Here is an 18921-nt window from a genome sequence, read left to right on the forward strand (position 1 = left end):
AGCCAAGTTAAAAGAAAACATTACCTATACATTATGGCTCTCTGCAACACCAGTGGTATACCATTTTTCTTCTTGGCTGATTGTAGTTAATCATGATATATCATTAGTGTAGCTGGACTTGTAGTAAGTTAATACTAGGTTAACGTGAAGGTTGGTGCTCTGGGTGTTCATTCTCATACTAAAGATGACAGTTCAGCTGAATAAATGGTTAATGTGCCTTAATTCCTAGGCAGTCTACAAGATTATTCTTTGTCCCAATTTTATCCTTACCATAACCTTGTGAGTGGGTTAGGCTGAGGCATGGTGACAAGTCCAAGGTCACCCAGTGGGCTTCATAACTGATAGGGGGATTCGAACCCTGGTCTCAGCTCAGCACTCTAACCACTTCAACACGTGCTCTTCAAAGCCTTGGGCTGGACAAGAGCAAAAAAAGGAGTCAAGCCTGAGGCTCTGGAGGAGAAGAGGAAAATTGGTCACTCACAGTGAGATTTTGCTCTCCTTCGCAGAGAGTATATGAGTGGGGAAGGGCCTGGGAAGGTGGACAAGGAGGAGAAGCATCCCAAGGGGGGTACAATGATGAGGAAGGAAAAGGATGGCTCTGCTACCCCAGAGGGACTGGAGCAGCTCCATTGCTGGCAAGGAGGAACGTAATGCCAAGGTCTTAGATCAAAGGAATATAGGAAGCTGCCTTAAATAGTGTCAGGCCATTAGTCCATCTAGCTCATCATTGCCTGTTCTGACTGGCACCCCAGCTCTACAGGGTCTCAAGTGGGACATTCCCAGCCCTACTAGAGACAGCAGAAGTTGAATCTGGGACCTTCTTGCATGCAACACAGATGCTCTAACACTGAGGTATGCCTCCCCCCCAAAAAAGTTTATTCCTGGTCTGTTGGTAGGATGTTGGAGTAGAATTGTGCTGTTCTAATAATCTTAAAATATTTACTCAGGAAGTGCATCTCCCCTATATAATCTTCAGAAATTTGCATGATTTCCTTTTTGCAGTATGGGTGAGCCTTGTAGCATTTCAAGAGAAGATTATGCTCTGGAGTCAGGCAAAATGATCCCGTTTTTCTGGATGAGAGGTTAATTTGCAAAAAGAGGCATTGGCAGCAACAACCTCCCACCCCCACCCCCAACACACCCATCAGATTTTCCCTGGAAAGGGTAAATCTGCATTAAATGGGGAGGTGGAGTGGAGTGATATGGGCTGGCATGTGCACATTACATGCACTGATCCCATAACGAACACATGCCTGGAAGCACTCATTGTTTTAATTCAGCTTCCAATGGCTAATAGAATGTGAAGAGGTGCTAATGTTTGGTTTTCTGTCTGACTGAGCTACCTTTTGTGGATAACTGGAACCAACCACTAGGTGTCAGTATGACACCTTAAAACTTCATGCCCAGAATCAAGATGGAAACCAATGGTTACATTTCCTCCTGCCATTAGCTGCTTTGTTTAAAACCTCTGTATAACCTTGACTTTTGATATTCTGTTTAATGTTTGCTTCCAGCTGTTTTGTTTCTTTCTGCTGAATTGTTTCATATTCTCCCTGATGATTTGCTTTGCTAGTGTAAATGGGATGGCCACTTTTGGAGGGCAGTCCATAAGAGTGAACAGACTTGCATATGTTCGTGTGTGTGTGTGTGTGTGTGTGAATGTATGGCAATAAGAGCTGTTTGACAATGGAATTTGCTACCAATGAGTGTGGTGGAGTCTCCTTCTTTGGAGGTCTTTAAGCAGAGGCTTGACAGCCACCTGTCAGGAATGCTTTGATGGTGTTTCCTGCTTGGCAGGGGGTTGGACTGGATGGCCCTTGTGGTCTCTTCCAGCTCTATGATTCTATGCTCTGTAAAGTGGAAACACATCCACCCTAGCTATATACTACCCTGAGAATTTATCTTTAATGGAAGTGTGGTATATAACTAAGACATCTGTACACTTTTACCTGAAGCCTGTGTTACACCCAGAACATAACACAGGCTATCATACTGAAACATATAAATCCAAACAAAAACAGGTTGCTAAAAACTTTCTTGGATGTCCACAAAGAGTAAACAAGCAAACACAGTTCAAATATTATTGCAACACTTCCAAACAGGATCTTGAGTTCTGGAAAGTCTTTGGTGGTTTTAACATGGGTAGGAAGTTAGGTTGCTACATCTGCAGACTGTCTGGGTCATTTTTCCCCCTGGTGAAAGCAAACAGGGGCCTGGATACATGCAACCATGTTATGGCTAAGGTGGGCTCCACTATATGTTTGAGTCTTAGGGTTCCTCCACACAGCCTCTTCGTTGAGCACTCATTCTGATTTGTTTGCTGGGAAGTTAGATGACGTGGTATCAAAGCTTTCAAGGCTCTCATGCTGCCGTAGTCTCAACAAGGGGACAAGTGCCAGCACTCCCTCTCTCAATACAGGCTGGGCTTCCATGACAAAGGAATGTTCTGGCCCCACACACCTTGTTCTCTGACCCTTGAAATGTATTTTGGCATTCCTGGCAGGAATCCTCTTGTGCTCAGTATTTGCTCTGGGATATGGCCAGCCTGAAGGCATATAAGCTTTGTGTTCAGTGGTGCAGAATAACCTGATGGGAAGGTTGCTCCTTACTCATTTTGCCTTTGTGGTTACAATTGATAATGAGGGAATAATTTCACTAAGTCCACTCCAGAATAATAGGTAGTGCTACTTGGCTTGGCTGCCTATATAGGTAAAAAAGGTAAAGGTAAAGGATCCCTGGTTAAGACCATTCAAAGGAGACTATGGGGTTGTGGCGCTCATCTCACTTTCAGACCAAGGGAGCCGGTATTTGTCCACAGACAGCTTTCCAGGTCATGTGGCCAGCATGACTAAACAGCTTCTGTGCAACGGGACACTGTGGCGGAAGCCAGAGAGTTTACCTTCCCGCCACAGCAGTACCTATTTATCTACTTGCACTGGCGTGCTTTCAAACTGCTAGGTTGGCAGGAGCTGGGACAGAGCAACAGGAGCTCAGTCCATCATGGGGATTCGAACTGCCGACCTTCCAATCGGCAAGCCCAAGAGGCTTAGTGGTTTAGACCACAGCATCACCTGCCACCTATACAGTATAGTGCAATACAATGTAGCACAACAAGGATTACTCTGCATCCTGCTTATTCTCCAATAGGAGTCTTGTACCCGGCGTAGCTCAAAATTCCCAAATCAGTTAAGTTTTGCAATTGGTGGTTAAAATCAGTGCAGTTTTGAAAGGTTCAGTGCACCATCTTGATTCAAAATGGCATCCAGTTGCCCTTTCTACCACTTTCTCTTTGATCCATACAAAAATACTGTATCCAAAAATGTCCACGACAAGAACTGAAGCTCTGTTTCTGGCTGGGGGACGCTTAGAAAATGGCTGCTACTGCTGTGCTGCCAGACACATCAGCTGTTGGCGGGGAGGCTGAGCAGCATAAAAAAGCCCTGCCATGCCTCCAGTCTCTTCTCTGCCCTCACTGATGTCCTCTTTGGGCTCGGGGGAAGGTCTTCTCATGAGCCACAACGACTCTCAAGCTCTTCACTGCCATTTCCAGGTATGAATTGAATTATTTAGTTATTTCCCAGTGCCACACATATATGCGGTCGCGCATGAGATGATCGCATGTAAGTGAGGGGAACACCTCTGATGGTGTGTATTTTTCCTCTAGCAAATGCCTTAGATGGGCAAGAGTCAGTGTGGTGCAGTGGTTAAAAGCGTGGGACTACAATGTGGGAAACCAGGTTCAAATCCCTGCTCTGCCATGAAGCTTACTGGGTGACACTGGGCCAGTCAGACTAACCTACTTCACAGGGTGGTTGTGAGGATAAACCAAGCTGAGTGGGGAACAACATATGCTTCCTTGAGCATTTCAGAAGATGTGTAATTGTGATAACTAGAGGGCTGACGAAAAGCATTTTGCTTTCTGAGGCAAAGGTCAGGATGGCACCCCCATTTCACATTCTGAAGGCGATTGGACTACCAATTGAAACTTACTCAAAACTGGTGACAGGGTAGAATCCTGTACTATACCTGAGGTTAGTAAGCTAGACAATGTGATGTGTTTCAGAAGTCAAGGGCTGCCCTCCCACATGAGCCCAGCTGTTGCACTGTTCTTGGTATGGCCAGGAAGCCCATGCACCCCTGATCCCTCTGTTGCAGGAGAAATCTGGGGTGCCCTCTTGGTTTATATGGACCTTTCCCCCTGCTTAGGGCTACAAAATACTGCTGTACTTTGCCAGCCCTCTTTACATGCTATTTCTATTGTTCCATTGTATTTGAATTTGTTTTCCTTTGCTCTTATGCCAAACCCTCTACAAAATATCAGTTGGCTTTTTAACAGATGAGTAACTGGAACTGGCAGTCTACTAAAGTATGGAATCAGCCATGCTGCAAAAGATGCTGCGCAACAGGGAACTCTATTTGGGTAGACACAATACTGGAATATAATAAGCAAATTAGTGCATCTGCTTTTTAAAAATGTCAGCTGAATTTTTCTTTGTTTTCCTTGCTAGACTAAAAAAAGGTGCAGTTGGCACACCATGGCATCATTAATAGCCTCTGAGTTGTAGCATTTGTGATAATTTGCCATAACATTCTGCAAGTATTTCTGAATTCAGAAGGCCTAAAACAGGCACATGCCCATCAGTGCAGCTGCAGACTTTGCATGTGTGAAACATTCCTTCTGATACACTTTGGTCCAGTGTGTAGAGAGCTGAGTTAGATCTGGGAGAATGGAACTTTAAAAAATTCTGTTGCATCCTGGAAAGTCTAGCTATGCTGGAAAACTCTCTTACTTATAGGGATGATGGTGTGTGCATGTCTCTCTGAGTGCACATTGCCCACTTGGCACCTGTTAGGACACTTGCATCCAAATTTCCATGGAATTCTATATTTCTAATCAGAATTCTGGAGCAATCTGCTACTTTTAGGGAAACACAAAGCCATCCCAGGTTAGTTACTCTTGCCCTAAACATGTGCTGGTTTCATAGTGACTGAACACACCTATTAAAATGTACTGTGCAATAGCTCTAAGAAGTTGGTTCTGTGTTTGGTCAGTACAAAATGCTTTGGGGCAACATAAATCAGGGGAGTGCAGATGCTCCATGTTTAGCAAGAGGGTAGCTAATAGATTTGGAGTCATCTGAAAGCAGTCCCAGATGCTGATCCTGAGCCTTAAAAAAGATCTGGGCACCTAGGCACATGCACTTTGTTCTAGGAAAAGGAGATAAAGATCTTATTTTTCTGCTCTGCAGAATGAATCCAGATCAGTTGTATCCCAGTTTTCTTGCTGTATGAGGCAGAACTTGTTTTTCTGGTGAAGCATGCCAGTTCTTTCTGCGCTGGAAGTCCTACGCCACTTTTTTGCAGCAAGCACCGAGATCTCTCTTCTCAAGCAGGCACCTGAAAAGGTACAATTCAAAGTTGTGGCTTGTGGGTGGGTGGGTGGGCATGTTGTGGCAGGTGGAGGTGGCAGGTTCACAGTGTGCCAGGAGCTTGAGACACCTGTTGTAGGATAATCATAAGTAGGCTGGCTCTCCCATGGATTCCTCTTGAGACTTGAGATGATAACACGGAATATGCTTTTCTACTCTAGAGGACAATCAGAATTGTGGAAAGAGGTGCTTGCAAAGAGGAGGCACAGTGTGGCCATGTGGCTGCACTTCCCCAGCATTAGCATCTCCTCCTGAGTTCCTCATCTAACAATGATTGAACATCCTGTGCACCGTCTGAGATTGGCTGCATCTGGCATGTCTGCAGATTGCCCATCCATTCACATGGACTGAGCAGCATAGCTTCTGGGAATTGGGTGTGCTGAATCAGCATACCTGAGATCCCTCTCCCCAAATTATATAGCAGCAGCAGAAGCCACAACAGGGAGAGTCAAGTAAGCATGAATAACAAAGCATGACGGGCTCACCTTTGTTTTGGTTTTTAAAGTTGGGGCACAAGATCTCTGGAAAAGAATGGTTAAATATATGTGCGTAAAATATTTTGAACAGTGCAATTGCTAAGCTGCTTCCTCCCTCTTTATATTCCTGGCTTAGGCACTCTGTGCTCAAGCCAAGCAGATCCCATAATTCAGGGCTGTGACTCAGGCAACCCCCTTCTCCCCATTAGTTTTCACCTTCGTTGGCACAGTTAAGGTTTTCATGTTGGCTTCTTTGGATCTTGTCTAAACTCTGCTTTTGCAGCGATGACATGCCTGCATGTTGCTTGAAGAACTGTATTTATCTCCACTGCTTATTTTTATTAATAAGTGAGCTACTCAAAACAGGGTTAAAGAGATGACCCCAAAAACATATAGGTTCCAGTGGATAATGTAAGGCTCATACAGGTCACCGGCCTGGCCTTCGCAAGCTGGATAGCTTGGGAATGCAGCTTGAAGGAAAAGGCAATAAGCCTCATTGAAAACTAAATTCTGGCCATGTAGATATGGCGTTATTTCACCCGCAGTTACATATTCAGGCATTTTGCAACACTTGCCCATTTGCTTTTGCTTTTTACGTATTTAAATGTTGAAACCTCTCTTCTGAGTGATGGGCGATTTCTAGTCCAGGGACAGGGGATTTTCCTCCCCAGTACAAAGCTGTGATTCTCCATTCATGGTAGAGACCAGCCTTCAGTGGAGGAAAAGAAGGGGGTTGGCAGCCACATCAAATCCATTGCCTGGCTAGATCTGGACTGCAGGCTTGCCAACCTTGTTTTAGGCCAGGGGTTACCAATGTGGTACCCTCCAGATGTTCATTGGCTATACTGGCCGGGAATGATGGGGATTGGGAGCCCAACATCTGGAGGACATTGTTCCATGTGGTTCATTTCCATGGTACCGATTGAACATGCTGTGACTGCTAGCGGTCTTGAAGGGCATCCGTTCTGTTTCCAGCAGGGAGTGAGCTATGACCCAACCAAAGCCCAGCCTGCTTCAGCTGCCCTTCCCCGATATCTGGAAATATGGCATGTTGGCACTGTCTGTTCTCCTGCTGCTGGTGGCATTAATCATTCTGACCTGCCAACTGAGCAGATGCCGGAAGCCTAGCAGATTATGGGAAGGTACGTTACAGAGAACATTGTGGATAAGAAGCATTTGTTCCTTTGGGTTGAACAATTATATCAAGGACTAAGCCAAATTAGGCGGAAAATCATGATGACCTATCACAAAGAGACAAAGCTTGTTGGAGTGTGACTTGAATAAGCCTCACTCTCCTGGGCTTGCTTCTTACTCTTGTGAGGAACACTTGCAGCCTAACTAGGAAAGAACTGAAGGCAATGCAAAAGGTGCAACTGCTCTCTAGAAGAGCTTCCCCATTCATGTCAATGGAGGCATAGCTCTGTGAGCAGATACCCTTTCCACATCCCCTCTCCTTCCATTGATCTGAATGGGGGGAATTGCAAGCATGGAAGCTACACAGGTGCATGAAAACACAGAGGGCATTATATCTATGTGCATGATGACAAACGTGTGGCTCAGGTGCTGCATGATACCTATGTGAGCAGATTTTCATTTTATTGTACAATACTCTGATGCAAAACTTGGTAGGAGGTATCATTTCCTTATGACCTCATTACTTTGTAATAAAAAGTTTCTATGGGTTCCTCTAACCAAGCAGAGGCTGGTCCATCCAGAAGAATGGGGCACTGCCCACCAACCTACCTGCTTTCGTACCTCCAGTTCAGCCTCCTCCTTAGTCTCAGTGCTACATAACTCAGAAGCGAGGAGGGTGGGGATGAAACTGGTATTAGTTGGCTCTGCCTATCATTGACCCTAGCTCTGCCTATTGCCCTTTCTGCCTTCTGCCCAACCAGGGCCAATGGATATCAACTATTCCCGTTCCATCCCATCAAGGATCCTTTTTGAAAAATATTTGCTCCTTCTCTCCTTACAGTATATTCATGTATGGTCCTACCTGTCTCTGATGATATGCACTCAGCTATGTTTGTTCTTGCAGAAAGAAAATTTGCCAATGAAGCCCGCAGAAGGATAGCAGAAGAGCATGCCTTTGAGCGGGAAAGATCGCAGACACCTCTTCTCGGCATTGCTCAAGAGTATTTTCATGAGGTCAAGGCAAGTATACAAATCCCCGGTTGCAACCAGACGTGGAATTCCCTGCCTGGGATTGAGTTTGGGGTAAACTGGTTATGCCAGTGTGCAGCTGTGCATAACAGTGATCTGCTGGTGTTGGTAACATCAGAACCCCACCCTCCAATCCCTGAAGGGTTTTGCAACTCTTTTAAATGGGGTTTTATTTTATGTTATTTTAATCAACTGAACCTATATAATTAATTTAACATCTATATGAAGCTATTGGGAGCACTCGTTGGGAGTCTTGGAGCAAGGTGTCACTGGTATGCTGATGACACACAGCTCTACAGGTGTGGTTATGCAAGCTCTGGAGTTGTGTCTGAATGCAGTGCTGGATTAGATGAGGGTCAATAAACTGAATCCTGGAAAAAAGGAAGCTCTTTGAGAGGGCGATTCCCATGTCTGGGAGGTAGACAAGTTACCCATTCTGGACAGGGTCTCACTTCCTTGGAAGTGCAGTTATGTAAGCTTGGGTACTCCTGTGTACATTCCTGTCACTAGAAGCCAAAGTGTGGTTGGTTAGCTATAGCCATTCCTGGAGAGGAATAGCCTGACCACTGTAGTTCATGCACTGGGGCTGGTTTACTGCAATGTGCTCTATGGGTGTCTGTTCTTTCACTTCTTTGGAAGCTCCAGGTGCTGCAGAATGTGGTGGCCTGCTGATGGGGACACATGACTGTCGACATGTGACACCACCGTTATAACATCTGCAGTGGCTGCCCATCCACTACTGAGCCAGGTTCCAGGTCCCTGTATTAATTTATCTTAGGTTCAAGATACCTTAGGGACTGCCTGAACACTTCTTTCCCTGCTTGATCACTGAGATCATCGATAGGAGCGTCTCTGGTTGTCCCACAAGCTGGTGAAACTCCTTGGACATCCACATGAAACTGAGCCTTTCATTGGCTCAGCCCTGTAGAATACAGATTCAGTAGGCATCTTCTGCATTAATCTTTAAACATTTGCCAAAGACATTTCTATGCTGCCAGGCCTATGCAGACAATTAAGAAAAGCATTTTCTGTAATAGCTAGTGATCTGTGTTTTTTAATTGTGTATATATAATTGTTGTAGGGATGTGGGTGACGCTGTGGTCTAAATCACAGAGCCTAGGGCTTGCCGATCAGAAGGTTTGTGGTTCGAATCCCCACAATTGGGTAAGCTCCCATTGCTCGGTCCCAGCTCCTGCCCACCTAGCAGTTTGAAAGCATGTCAAAGTGCAAGTAGATAAATAGGTACCGCTCTGGCAGGAAGGTAAACGGTGTTTCCGTGTGCTGCTCTGGTTCGCCAGAAGCGGCTTAGTCATGCTGGCCACGTGATCTGGAAGCTGTATGCCGGCTCCCTTGGCCAATAAAGCAAGATGAGCACTACAACCTCAGAGTTGTCCGCAACTGGACCTAATGGTCAGGGGTACATTTACCTTTATATAATTGTTGTAAACCACCATTTGATCCTTTTAAAATGGTGGTATACAAGTATTTTTTAATGAATGAATGAATAAATAAATAAAGAAATACGCCTATAACAGTTCAACCCAGTCACTTTTAAGAGCACACCTTTCTTATTTTGTCCAGATCCAAAGAATCCAAAAGGAGCTCAAGAAGCTTGGGATCTGCTTTTCGCCACCAGCTTCAGAAAATAGCCACGAAATGGGCAACTTGAGTAGTGATGCAGTTGTTTCTGATGAGTATCCAGGCAAACTGAAGTTCTCACTTCTCTACAACAAAGAGCAGCTGGAGCTCCTCTTGACCGTCACAGGAGCCCTGGGCCTACCCACCCAAGGGTGCACCAACACCTTTGTCAAGGTTAGGCTGCTGAGCTGGGCCTCCTCCCAGTCTCCTGATCTCCAGTATATTGTCCACGAATGGCAGACCCACATGGCAAAGAACTCCGGCAGCCCAGACTTTGGGGATCAGTTTACTTGTACCCTGCAGGAGGCTGAACTTACAAGGAGCAGCATCAAGTTGCAGGTGAGAGAGATAGAGGGTAGTCTTCTATAGTTTTACAGAAGGGTGCATTGTGTGGGTTGGCTGGGGTATACAGTGGTACCTCGGGTTACATACTCAATTCGTTCCGGGTCGCTGTACATAACCCGAAATGTACGCAACCCGAAAAACGTGCTTTGCGCATGCGCGAGGCGCGCAGAACGCTTCTGCTCATGCGATGGGAAACACTTCCGGGTTACGGGAGTTCGTAACCCAAAAAGTACACAACCCGAAGCGTACGTAATCCGAGGTACGTCGACTGTACAGTGGTACCTTGGTTCTCAAACTTAATCCGTTCCAGAAGTCCGTTCCAAAACCAAAGTGTTCCAAAACCAAGGCGCACTTTCCCATAGAAAGTAATGCAAAATGGATTAATCCGTTCCAGACTTTTACAAACAACCCCTAAAACAGCAATTCAATGTGAATTTTACTATCTAACAAGACCATTGATCCATAAAATGAAAGCAATGATCAATGTACTGTACTATAAAAGAAATAAGACAGTATTGTAGATGATAAAAATTAACATTATTATTTTTTCTTACCTGCACTGATGTTAGTCATTGTTTGGATTTTATCCATTTCCACAGTCACACAATCAATCAATCAATCAGTAGCTGAACTGGGTTCCACACAATCACAAAAACAAATTAACCAAAAAAGTCTCAAAAACAAAAACACAAAATAAATAGCAAAAACAAAAGCGCCAAACTTAATCTGTTCCAGAAGTCCGTTTGACTTTCAAAATGTTCGAAGACCAAGGTGCAGCTTCTGAATTGTGCAAGCGCCCCGGAAACAATAGCCGACAGCCGCATTGGATCTTCGGCTTCCGAAAAATGTTCGAAAACCAGAACACTTACTTCCAGGTTTTTGGTGTTTGGGAACCAAGATACCACTGGGAATCTGATATAAGATACACACAGAGACTGTGTGAAAGTGTGGATCTTGCTTGTTGTACCAGCCACCACACAGAAGCAGAGAAAGGTCCAGATCTTTTGCTGCTGTATAAATAATAGGCTTAGAAAACAGCTCTGGATGAAGTTATACACAGAAAAGAAAGCTCCCGCTTGTTAGGCTTTTCAGATACAGATACATACAGATGCTAAGCATCACCGTTGCCCTAACACCAACTAACTAAGCTGAATACTGAACAAGCTGACATCTTCTTTCAACCATCATACAAAGACTGAGACTTGCAAGCTGAATTTTTATGGCATTTCATACATGAAGCGGCTGTTCTCAGACTGAGGCAAGAAATCTCCTCAAAGAAACACAGGGCTCTAGTCATGTGGTTTGAGGGGTGGGGCGGGGCAGAAAAGGTGGGGAAACCCTTTCAAAGCACATAACGATATAATTTAAATTGTAAATAAAAAACTAGGTGCATTATAGACTTGAACTGCTGATCTTTCAGCTGCCTATGGAGCAATGCCTCCATCTTGTGGAGATCTCCAATAAGTACAGTACATGTCTTTCCTGCAACCATGGGGTACATGCAGTTGCCCTCTGTTCCACTTCCTTCCATTTCCTTTTGCTTGGCTTGACACATGGTGTCCCATTACTGTTATTTGTGCATTTCCTGTCAGCATATGTTTCCTTTTTTCTCAATATATTGGGCTCTTTAGCCAACTTAAAAAAAAAAAATCCTCCCCGAAGCGTCTCAGGCTGCTTGGTGGACGTTTTTATCATGCATGTAGAGGGAACTGTTTCTGTGAGCTACACAAAAAAGCAAACGGATAAAATTTTGACGTGTTCGTTGATGAGGTGAACAAAATAGTGCTTTTATCAACCCCAGTATGAAAGGGAGGCAGCAACTGAACAAATCAGATAATGGAAAAAACAACAGAATGGAACTTGTGTTATAAGGAATATGGTGGGGTGTCTGTTCAAATAAGTGTAAGATAGTTATGAAGGTTATTTCCCAGAAAACCAGTGTGGGGTAGTGGTTGTATTGTTGTACTATGGCCTGGAAGGGTTCAAATCCACACAGAGCCTTGAAGTACAATGGGTGACCTTGGGCCAGTCACTTTCTCTGACTAACTTTACCTCGCAAGGTTGTTGTGAGGATAAAACGGGGAGGGGGAGAACCATATATGCCACCTTGAGCCCCTTGGGGAAAAATTGGGATATACCGGTAAATGTAATATATATTGGGCTGTATTCAACTAACTCAGGCTTCCTCAACCTCGGCCCTCCAGATGTTTTTGCCCTACAACTCCCATGATCCCTAGCTAGCAGGACCAGCGGTCAGGGATGATGGGAATTGTAGTCTCAAAACATCTGGAGGGCCGAGGTTGAGGAAGCCTGAACTGTTTCTCAGAGTACACTCGATTAGTCATGTCCACTAATTTTAATGGGTCTACTCTGAGTAAAGATTAATTGACTACAACCTGCGATTTGTCTTTTCAAACTTCAGATACTATGGTGGTCTATGTGTAGAAATCTTCAGTTTAAATATCACCTCACTTTTGAGGTCTTTGTGTGGTTTTAAGCAAACCACTATCTCTCTTCAGTCTGCCATCCATAGGGATAATACCATTGCACTAATTTACAGGGCCATTGTATATTATTATTTATTTTATTTCTATGCCACTGTATGTATGTATGTATGTATGTAGGAATTGCAGGGATAAATGCATGTGAAGCATTTCAGGAATAAACGCCATAAATCAATACAGATTATTATTTTATGTCAATTATTCCATAGGTTAAACACTTTGACAGATATTCCCGACATATGCCTCTGGGGGAAGTGAGAATAGCTCTGAATGCACTTAATACTTCCAGAAAAATCGAATTCTGTGAAGTATTACAGAAGGCGACAAAGGTAGCTGTGGGTTTTCTTCATTACTTTGGGATAATTCTCAAAATCCTACATTAAATTTTTTATTACAAAATAAAAATTCCAGGTTATTGACACATAAGGTGAAATCGAGAGTAGTGCAAGCAGCTACCTGCTCATGGAATGGGGCACCTCCTTCCCTTTCTCATCCCTGCAGCCTTCAATTCACCCACAAAATCTGATCCCAAGTGTTGAGGGAACACTCCAGAAATGATTTTGAGGTGCCTGGTGGGGGTGGGGGTGGTTAGAGGGGGATGGGGAAAGTCAAAATTACGAAGACATGATTACCAAATCGAATAAACAAGAAATTAACTATTATGTCGTAAGGAAAACAAGCAAAAGTACAACAAAAATTAAGCCAGTTTAACCAAATACCTGGGTAGAACACAAACATGCGCACAATACATTCAAACAGATTAAACAACCAACGGCCTTAGTAACAGTTCCCACCCTGTTTTTCACTTAGGGTAGTCTACTCTGCCTAGCAGACTTTCACTCTGTGGCTTTTGAACAACTTACCGTATTTTTCGCTCCATAAAATGCACTTTTTTCCTCCTAAAAAGTAAGGGGAAATATCTGTGCGTCTTATGGAGTGAATGGTGGTCCCTGGAGCTGAATTGCCCAGGGGCCAAAAGAGGATCATGCATTTTATTTTAGGAAGAGAAAAGGGGGTGTTGAAAGGACTCCACTCAGCAGCTGATCAGCAAGAGATCAGGAGAGAGATAAGAGTCCCAGCTCCCTTTCAGCCCCGCCCTCCTTTGTTGAATGTGCTGCAGAGGGAGGTGTTTGTTTCCCCAGCTACATGTGACTGGCTGATTAGATTATCTGTCTGGAAACTGTAGAAAAGGCTCCCTTTCCTTTAGAAGCTGCAGAAATGTGAGTTGAATCCCATAAAAACAGAGCTTTTCCTCTTTGCTTTTCCCCCTTTGCAAAAAAGCTGCAAAACCTTTAGCTGATCCTCAAAAAAACAGGGCTTTTTCCTTTGCAAAAAAAGCTGCAAAACTTTTAGTTGATCCTCAAAAAAACAGGGCTTTTAGAGGAGGAAAACCAGAAAAAATATTTTTTTTCTTGTTTCCTCCTCTAAATACGAGATGCGCCCTTGGTCCGGTGCGCCCTATGGAGCGAAAAATACGGTAATACCTTTGACCACCATGAATTGTTGCCCACAAGCATCCACAGGAAGAAACTGCCACCCCTTGTCCATAGAAGCAACAGAATAAGAAACAGACACAAAATAAAAAGCAGGTGGCAATAAGCCATAGCTGATTTTTCTCACCCCCATTCCAATCCTAAGGAAATTCCTGGGCCTCAAGGTTAGTAAGGCTGAAGGAGATTTGCAAGTAGATTTGCTGGCCTTCCCCTCCAAGGTTTCCCGTACATCTTTTCACAGGACACAGTCGGAGAAGTTCTTGTGTCACTGAAGTGTCTTCCAATCTCTCAGAGGATAGAAGTTGGGCTACTGAAAGTGAAAACTGCCTTCTTGTACAACAGTCCAGAGAAACGTAAATATATCTGTTTTCTTCTTCTTTGCCTGATGTTTGGGTGCTGCCTCCTTCCCACCTGCTGTCCCACCTGCAAAGAGGTGACTCACAAGAGAGGTGTATTCTTGAATATGTTGATAAAAACTGACCCAGAGATGTAGAGTCTCGGTATCATTAGAGCCAGATTAAAGTTCTACAGGTGCTGTAGCAGTAATAGTTGAAGGTGGAGAGTGTATTGGGAAATGAACATTCTCTCCTCACCTCATGCATTAAAGGCATAAAGTCAATCTTGAAATCCCAGCTCAATATCTCTGTCCCCTTGAAGTTGTTTCAGGCTGTAGTGCAGGAAGTGGGCCAAAGGTGTGACTGAAGAGAATGGATGTAGCACAGTGCTGAAAGGCAACAGAGCACAAATACTGAGATAGGTGGGCTGGAGAAATGACCAAATAATAATAATTGAAGGGGGTGGGGGAACTATATAGGGACCCCGACCCTTATCTTCTGATAAATGGAAGTCCAGCTTTGATCTCTGACACCAGCAGATACAAAACTGCAAGGCTTTGCCATACAAAGATGAGGACTACAGGCTTGCTTTTTTTGTTTTACTGGAATATGAGTTTCATGTTTATCTAAATTTCCAGAAGATCTCTAGAACTAGGGCTACCATACATCCTGATTTTTCCGGACATTACTGGGATTTCAAAGATGGGGTGAATTTCCGAAAAGCGACACTTTGCACTTTCGGGTTTTCCTTTTAAAAAAAGCTGAAGAATTTGGGGGGGGTCTTCCTAAAAAAAAAAAAAAAAGTATATTGGTTTTTACTTTTTGTAATATGGCAACCCTACTAGAACCCTTGTTTTATGTTCTGTAGTTGCTTTATTGCAAACCAGTTAGAGATTAATTTGCATATTCAGTTTACTCCAGAGTATGTTGTTCTTAGTGCTTCTGAAGCCTTAGCACATTATATCTCATTTGCAGTGTTCGATTCTTCCTCCTTTGCCTCTGCTTTATGGCTGTGTCACAAACATTTGTAGTCCTCCCTCTCACAGAGATAGAAGGTATTGCTGCTTCCAATAATCGTCAGATTCCTCCCTCTCAGCCAGGGCCGTTTTAAGCATATCCAGCAGTGGTGGAGGAAGCCTCTTGGGACGGGACGGCACTGCCAGCGGCACACCCAGCTTTGCAGGGCTGGAGGAGGCGGGCAGCGGCTGGAGCTGCTTTGGTGGAGGCATGCGAGGGCAGAGACCCACGACGCCTGATGCCCAGCTCGAAGACAGCTAGCAGGAAGGGTGCCGTGCACACCTGCAACGCTTCCGCAGAACGAGAGACCACACTGAGTGGGCCTGTGCTGAGCGGCGGCTCGGTTTTTTCCCTTTTAGCCTTCTGGCACCCCACAGAATTCGATGCCTGCAGACTGAAAGGGAAAAAACCAAGCCGATGCTCAGTGGGAGCGGTGCACGCACCCTTGCTCACTCAGTGCATTCATTTGGTGTTCCCCGGACTCTTGCCTGGCGCCATCCAAAACTTGGTGCCCCGGCGCCCCGCATCACTAGCATCTATGGGTAAGATGGCCCTGCTCTCAGCCTCAATGCAAGGAAAATATAATTTTTTAAATCTCTGCCCAGTTCAGAGGAATAGTTGTGATCTTGGGACAATAATTCCAGAATTGTCAAAGACTCTGGTGTTCATGTTGCCACTCCTTCTGATGCTCTTTCTGTTCCAGGTATATATGCAAGGATCGATGTCTTCTGCAATCTCCATAAGCAGAAGCACCAGAAATCCAAGCCCAAGACCCTGGCATCAGTTACTGTCTTCAATGAAACGTTCCTGTTCCACCTGCCTCAGCCTATAGTTTGGGATTGTGCTCTCCTCATTTCCATTTATGAGCTGCGTCCCAGATGCAAGCAGCTTGTAGGTCAGGCTGTGGTGGGGAAACGAGGACCCAACGATATGAATGACCACTGGCATCGCATGGCGCAGTCCATCCAGCACCCTGTAGCTAAGTGGCACCCTTTGCTCATTTAAAAGGAGGATGCTGCAATTATGTGGATGTGCCCAAACTTTTCTCCTTAACACTAGGAGCTACTGCAGCATCCAAGCAAGCCCTCTTAAGCAGAGGTGAATAATGACCGACAGAGTTTGGTCAGAACAGCAGTAGTAGAGGCCACATGGCTTCTTCCATGCGAAACTTATTTCTTTTCATTCTCACAGGTGTTTCCATTGAAGAAAAGGATTTCCTCCATCACTGCCATTGTACTTTATAGCAAAAAAGGATACTGGGCCAAGGGGCATAGATGGAAATCAAAGAAACTGTTGTGGGCACCAAAAAAATACCCATTCCACAGAAGAAAAACTGGCAATGTTCAGAACCCATCCCCCACAGAAAACAGACCAAACAGCCACATGTGCCCCGTGACACTAAGAAAAAAGCAGGCAACTCTCCTGCCAAACCAAAAAAAGCCAAAATAACTCTATGTTTTTTTATTGGTGCCAAAAGTGGGTGTTCTGAGGGCTCCATTTGTGCTCACGGGCACTGCATTGGGGAACCTAATGGCAGCATGGTGTGGCTACAACTGGGGGTTAAACACACTAAGAAAACATAGACACCCCCTTGTCATTAAAATAGTCAAGGAATGAATTGGACATGGAGAGGAAGAGGAATGGGATGCCTAGGATTGCATAGGAAAGCTGTGTTCATTCTCCATTTTGAACTCAAGTTCTTTTGCCACATTCTCTGCAAGTTGGCCTACAGCTGGGAAGAGGCTGTAGCTTAGTGTCAGAGCGCACACTTCGTGTGCAGAAAATCCCATGTAGGATCCCTGGCACTTCCAGTTAAAAAGGTCGCCGATAACGTGTCTGGGGAAGACCTCTGCATGAGGGCCTGCATTGTAAATATGTGCCATTTTATTGTGCTTTTTCATGTTTGGATGAAAATGGTTTTTGCATTCTTGTTTTACTTTTATTGTGTTATTACTGTTGCTGTGCCCTGCCCCCAGAGCCTTTGTTGCTGGATGGAGTGTAATAAATGAATGAATGAATGAATGAATGAATGAATGAAGAAGCCGTGTCAATCTTAATAAGCAGCACCCATTTGAGATAGAATGTCAGTGAACTTCATTTGGATTCTGAATGAGTGCAGAATATGTAACAGCTGCTGACTTCCATTGCAAACAACCTATCCCAGATATAATTGTTGACTTTTCAACTGGGCCCTAAAGCCTTATGCTTAATAATAATAATAATAATAATAATAATAATAATAATAATAATATTGTATACTGCCCTTCATCCAAAGATCACAGGGCGGTCCACAACATAAAAACTTAAAATGAGAATACAAAATATATCACAAAGCAAAAACAAGCACAAACTAATAACCCTCCTCCCACAAACACATATAAAAGGCCACAGAATGTTAATCAGGCAATATTGAATAAAATATTGGGGGGGGGGATAAACCCTGCCCCGCGCAATGGATAATGCGACACAGCACACAGACCATTTGAATGGGAATTTCACTCAGCTGTGGGGGCACCTCAAATATTTTATGGGGGGGGGGCAAAGGGACCCTAGTGGCTATTTGTGCACATTACAACAGTAATCTAAAAGATTACATTTTCCCACACCGATTTGGGAGAAAGAGGAAATGGTGATTAGATGAAGTCTCCACTACCAAAGTGATGATCCACAGGATTTGAACCTCTTGTCCCTTTGCCATTATGTACCTTATAGTCCGTTTCCCTTCTCCCATTGCTTTTCAATTACTGGAATTTGCCTTTTCTCTCTCTCTCTCTCTTTTAATTGTTTGATTTTGTGTTAAAAAAAACAACAAGCGTGCAAATGAAAGTTAAAGGATGAAATACAAACTTGCTTGAGGTTCCTATGGCTAGTGCACTTTAGCGTTTACCGGGGGGGCGGGGGCGGTAAGCATTGCTAGATTGTAATGGGGGATATTGTTGTTGTTGTTCAGTTGTTCAGTCGTGTCCGACTCTTCGTGACCCCATGGACCAGAGCACGCCAGGCACGCCTATCCTTCACTGCCTCTCGCAGTTTGGCCAAACTCATGTTAGTAGCTTCGAGAACACTGTCCAACCATCTCATCCTCTGTCGTCCCCTTCTCCTTGTGCCCTCCATCTTACCCAACATCAGGGTCTTTTCTAGGGAGTCTTCTCTTCTCATGAGGTGGCCAAAGTACTGGAGCCTCTACTTCAGGATCTGTCCTTCTAGTGAGCACTCAGGGTTGATTTCTTTAAGAATGGATGGGTTTGATCTTCTTGCAGTCCATGGGACTCTCAAGAGTCTCCTCCAGCACCATAATTCAAAAGCATCAATTCTTCGGCGATCAGCCTTCTTTATGGGGGATATTACACTACATTAAATGCTGTGTGGAATCTCAGGAACAGATCTGCCTCCCGCTGAATGTGGAAGCTAAATGTCCTAGTGTGCCTATCAGGGATCTTTTGCTAAGCCATTCAATAAGTTAAAAATAAACATGCAGTACAGTATTTGAATTCAAACTTTTGTGACCCTGGGGCAGGCTA

At 44.3% G+C, this 18921-nt stretch overlaps 1 protein-coding gene across 1 annotated transcript; it reads left to right on the forward strand.

Annotated features, from left to right (window-relative positions):
• The first annotated feature begins 6887 nt into the window (after positions 1-6887).
• LOC117050400 (synaptotagmin-6-like) lies at positions 6888-16840 on the forward strand. Its single transcript, XM_033156055.1, has 6 exons — positions 6888-7047; positions 7944-8059; positions 9650-10045; positions 12765-12884; positions 14290-14401; positions 16104-16840. Exons 1-6 carry the CDS (start codon positions 6894-6896, stop codon positions 16403-16405), a joined length of 1200 nt encoding a protein of 399 aa, XP_033011946.1. The 5' UTR covers positions 6888-6893; the 3' UTR covers positions 16406-16840.
• Positions 16841-18921: the final 2081 nt, after the last annotated feature.

The sequence above is a fragment of the Lacerta agilis genome, chromosome 1 (genome assembly GCF_009819535.1).
Source record: "Lacerta agilis isolate rLacAgi1 chromosome 1, rLacAgi1.pri, whole genome shotgun sequence".
NCBI classification, from domain to species: domain Eukaryota; kingdom Metazoa; phylum Chordata; class Lepidosauria; order Squamata; family Lacertidae; genus Lacerta; species Lacerta agilis.

Excerpts from the sequence above, each read along its gene's own strand:
- LOC117050400 (XM_033156055.1), top strand. The coding sequence starts at position 6,894 with ATGACCCAACCAAAGCCCAGCCTGCTTCAGCTGCCCTTCCCCGATATC. Across the intron at positions 7,048-7,943 it reads GCCTAGCAGATTATGGGAAG|AAAGAAAATTTGCCAATGAA; the intron begins GTACGTTACAGA and ends TTGTTCTTGCAG. Across the intron at positions 14,402-16,103 it reads GTACAACAGTCCAGAGAAAC|GTATATATGCAAGGATCGAT; the intron begins GTAAATATATCT and ends TTTCTGTTCCAG.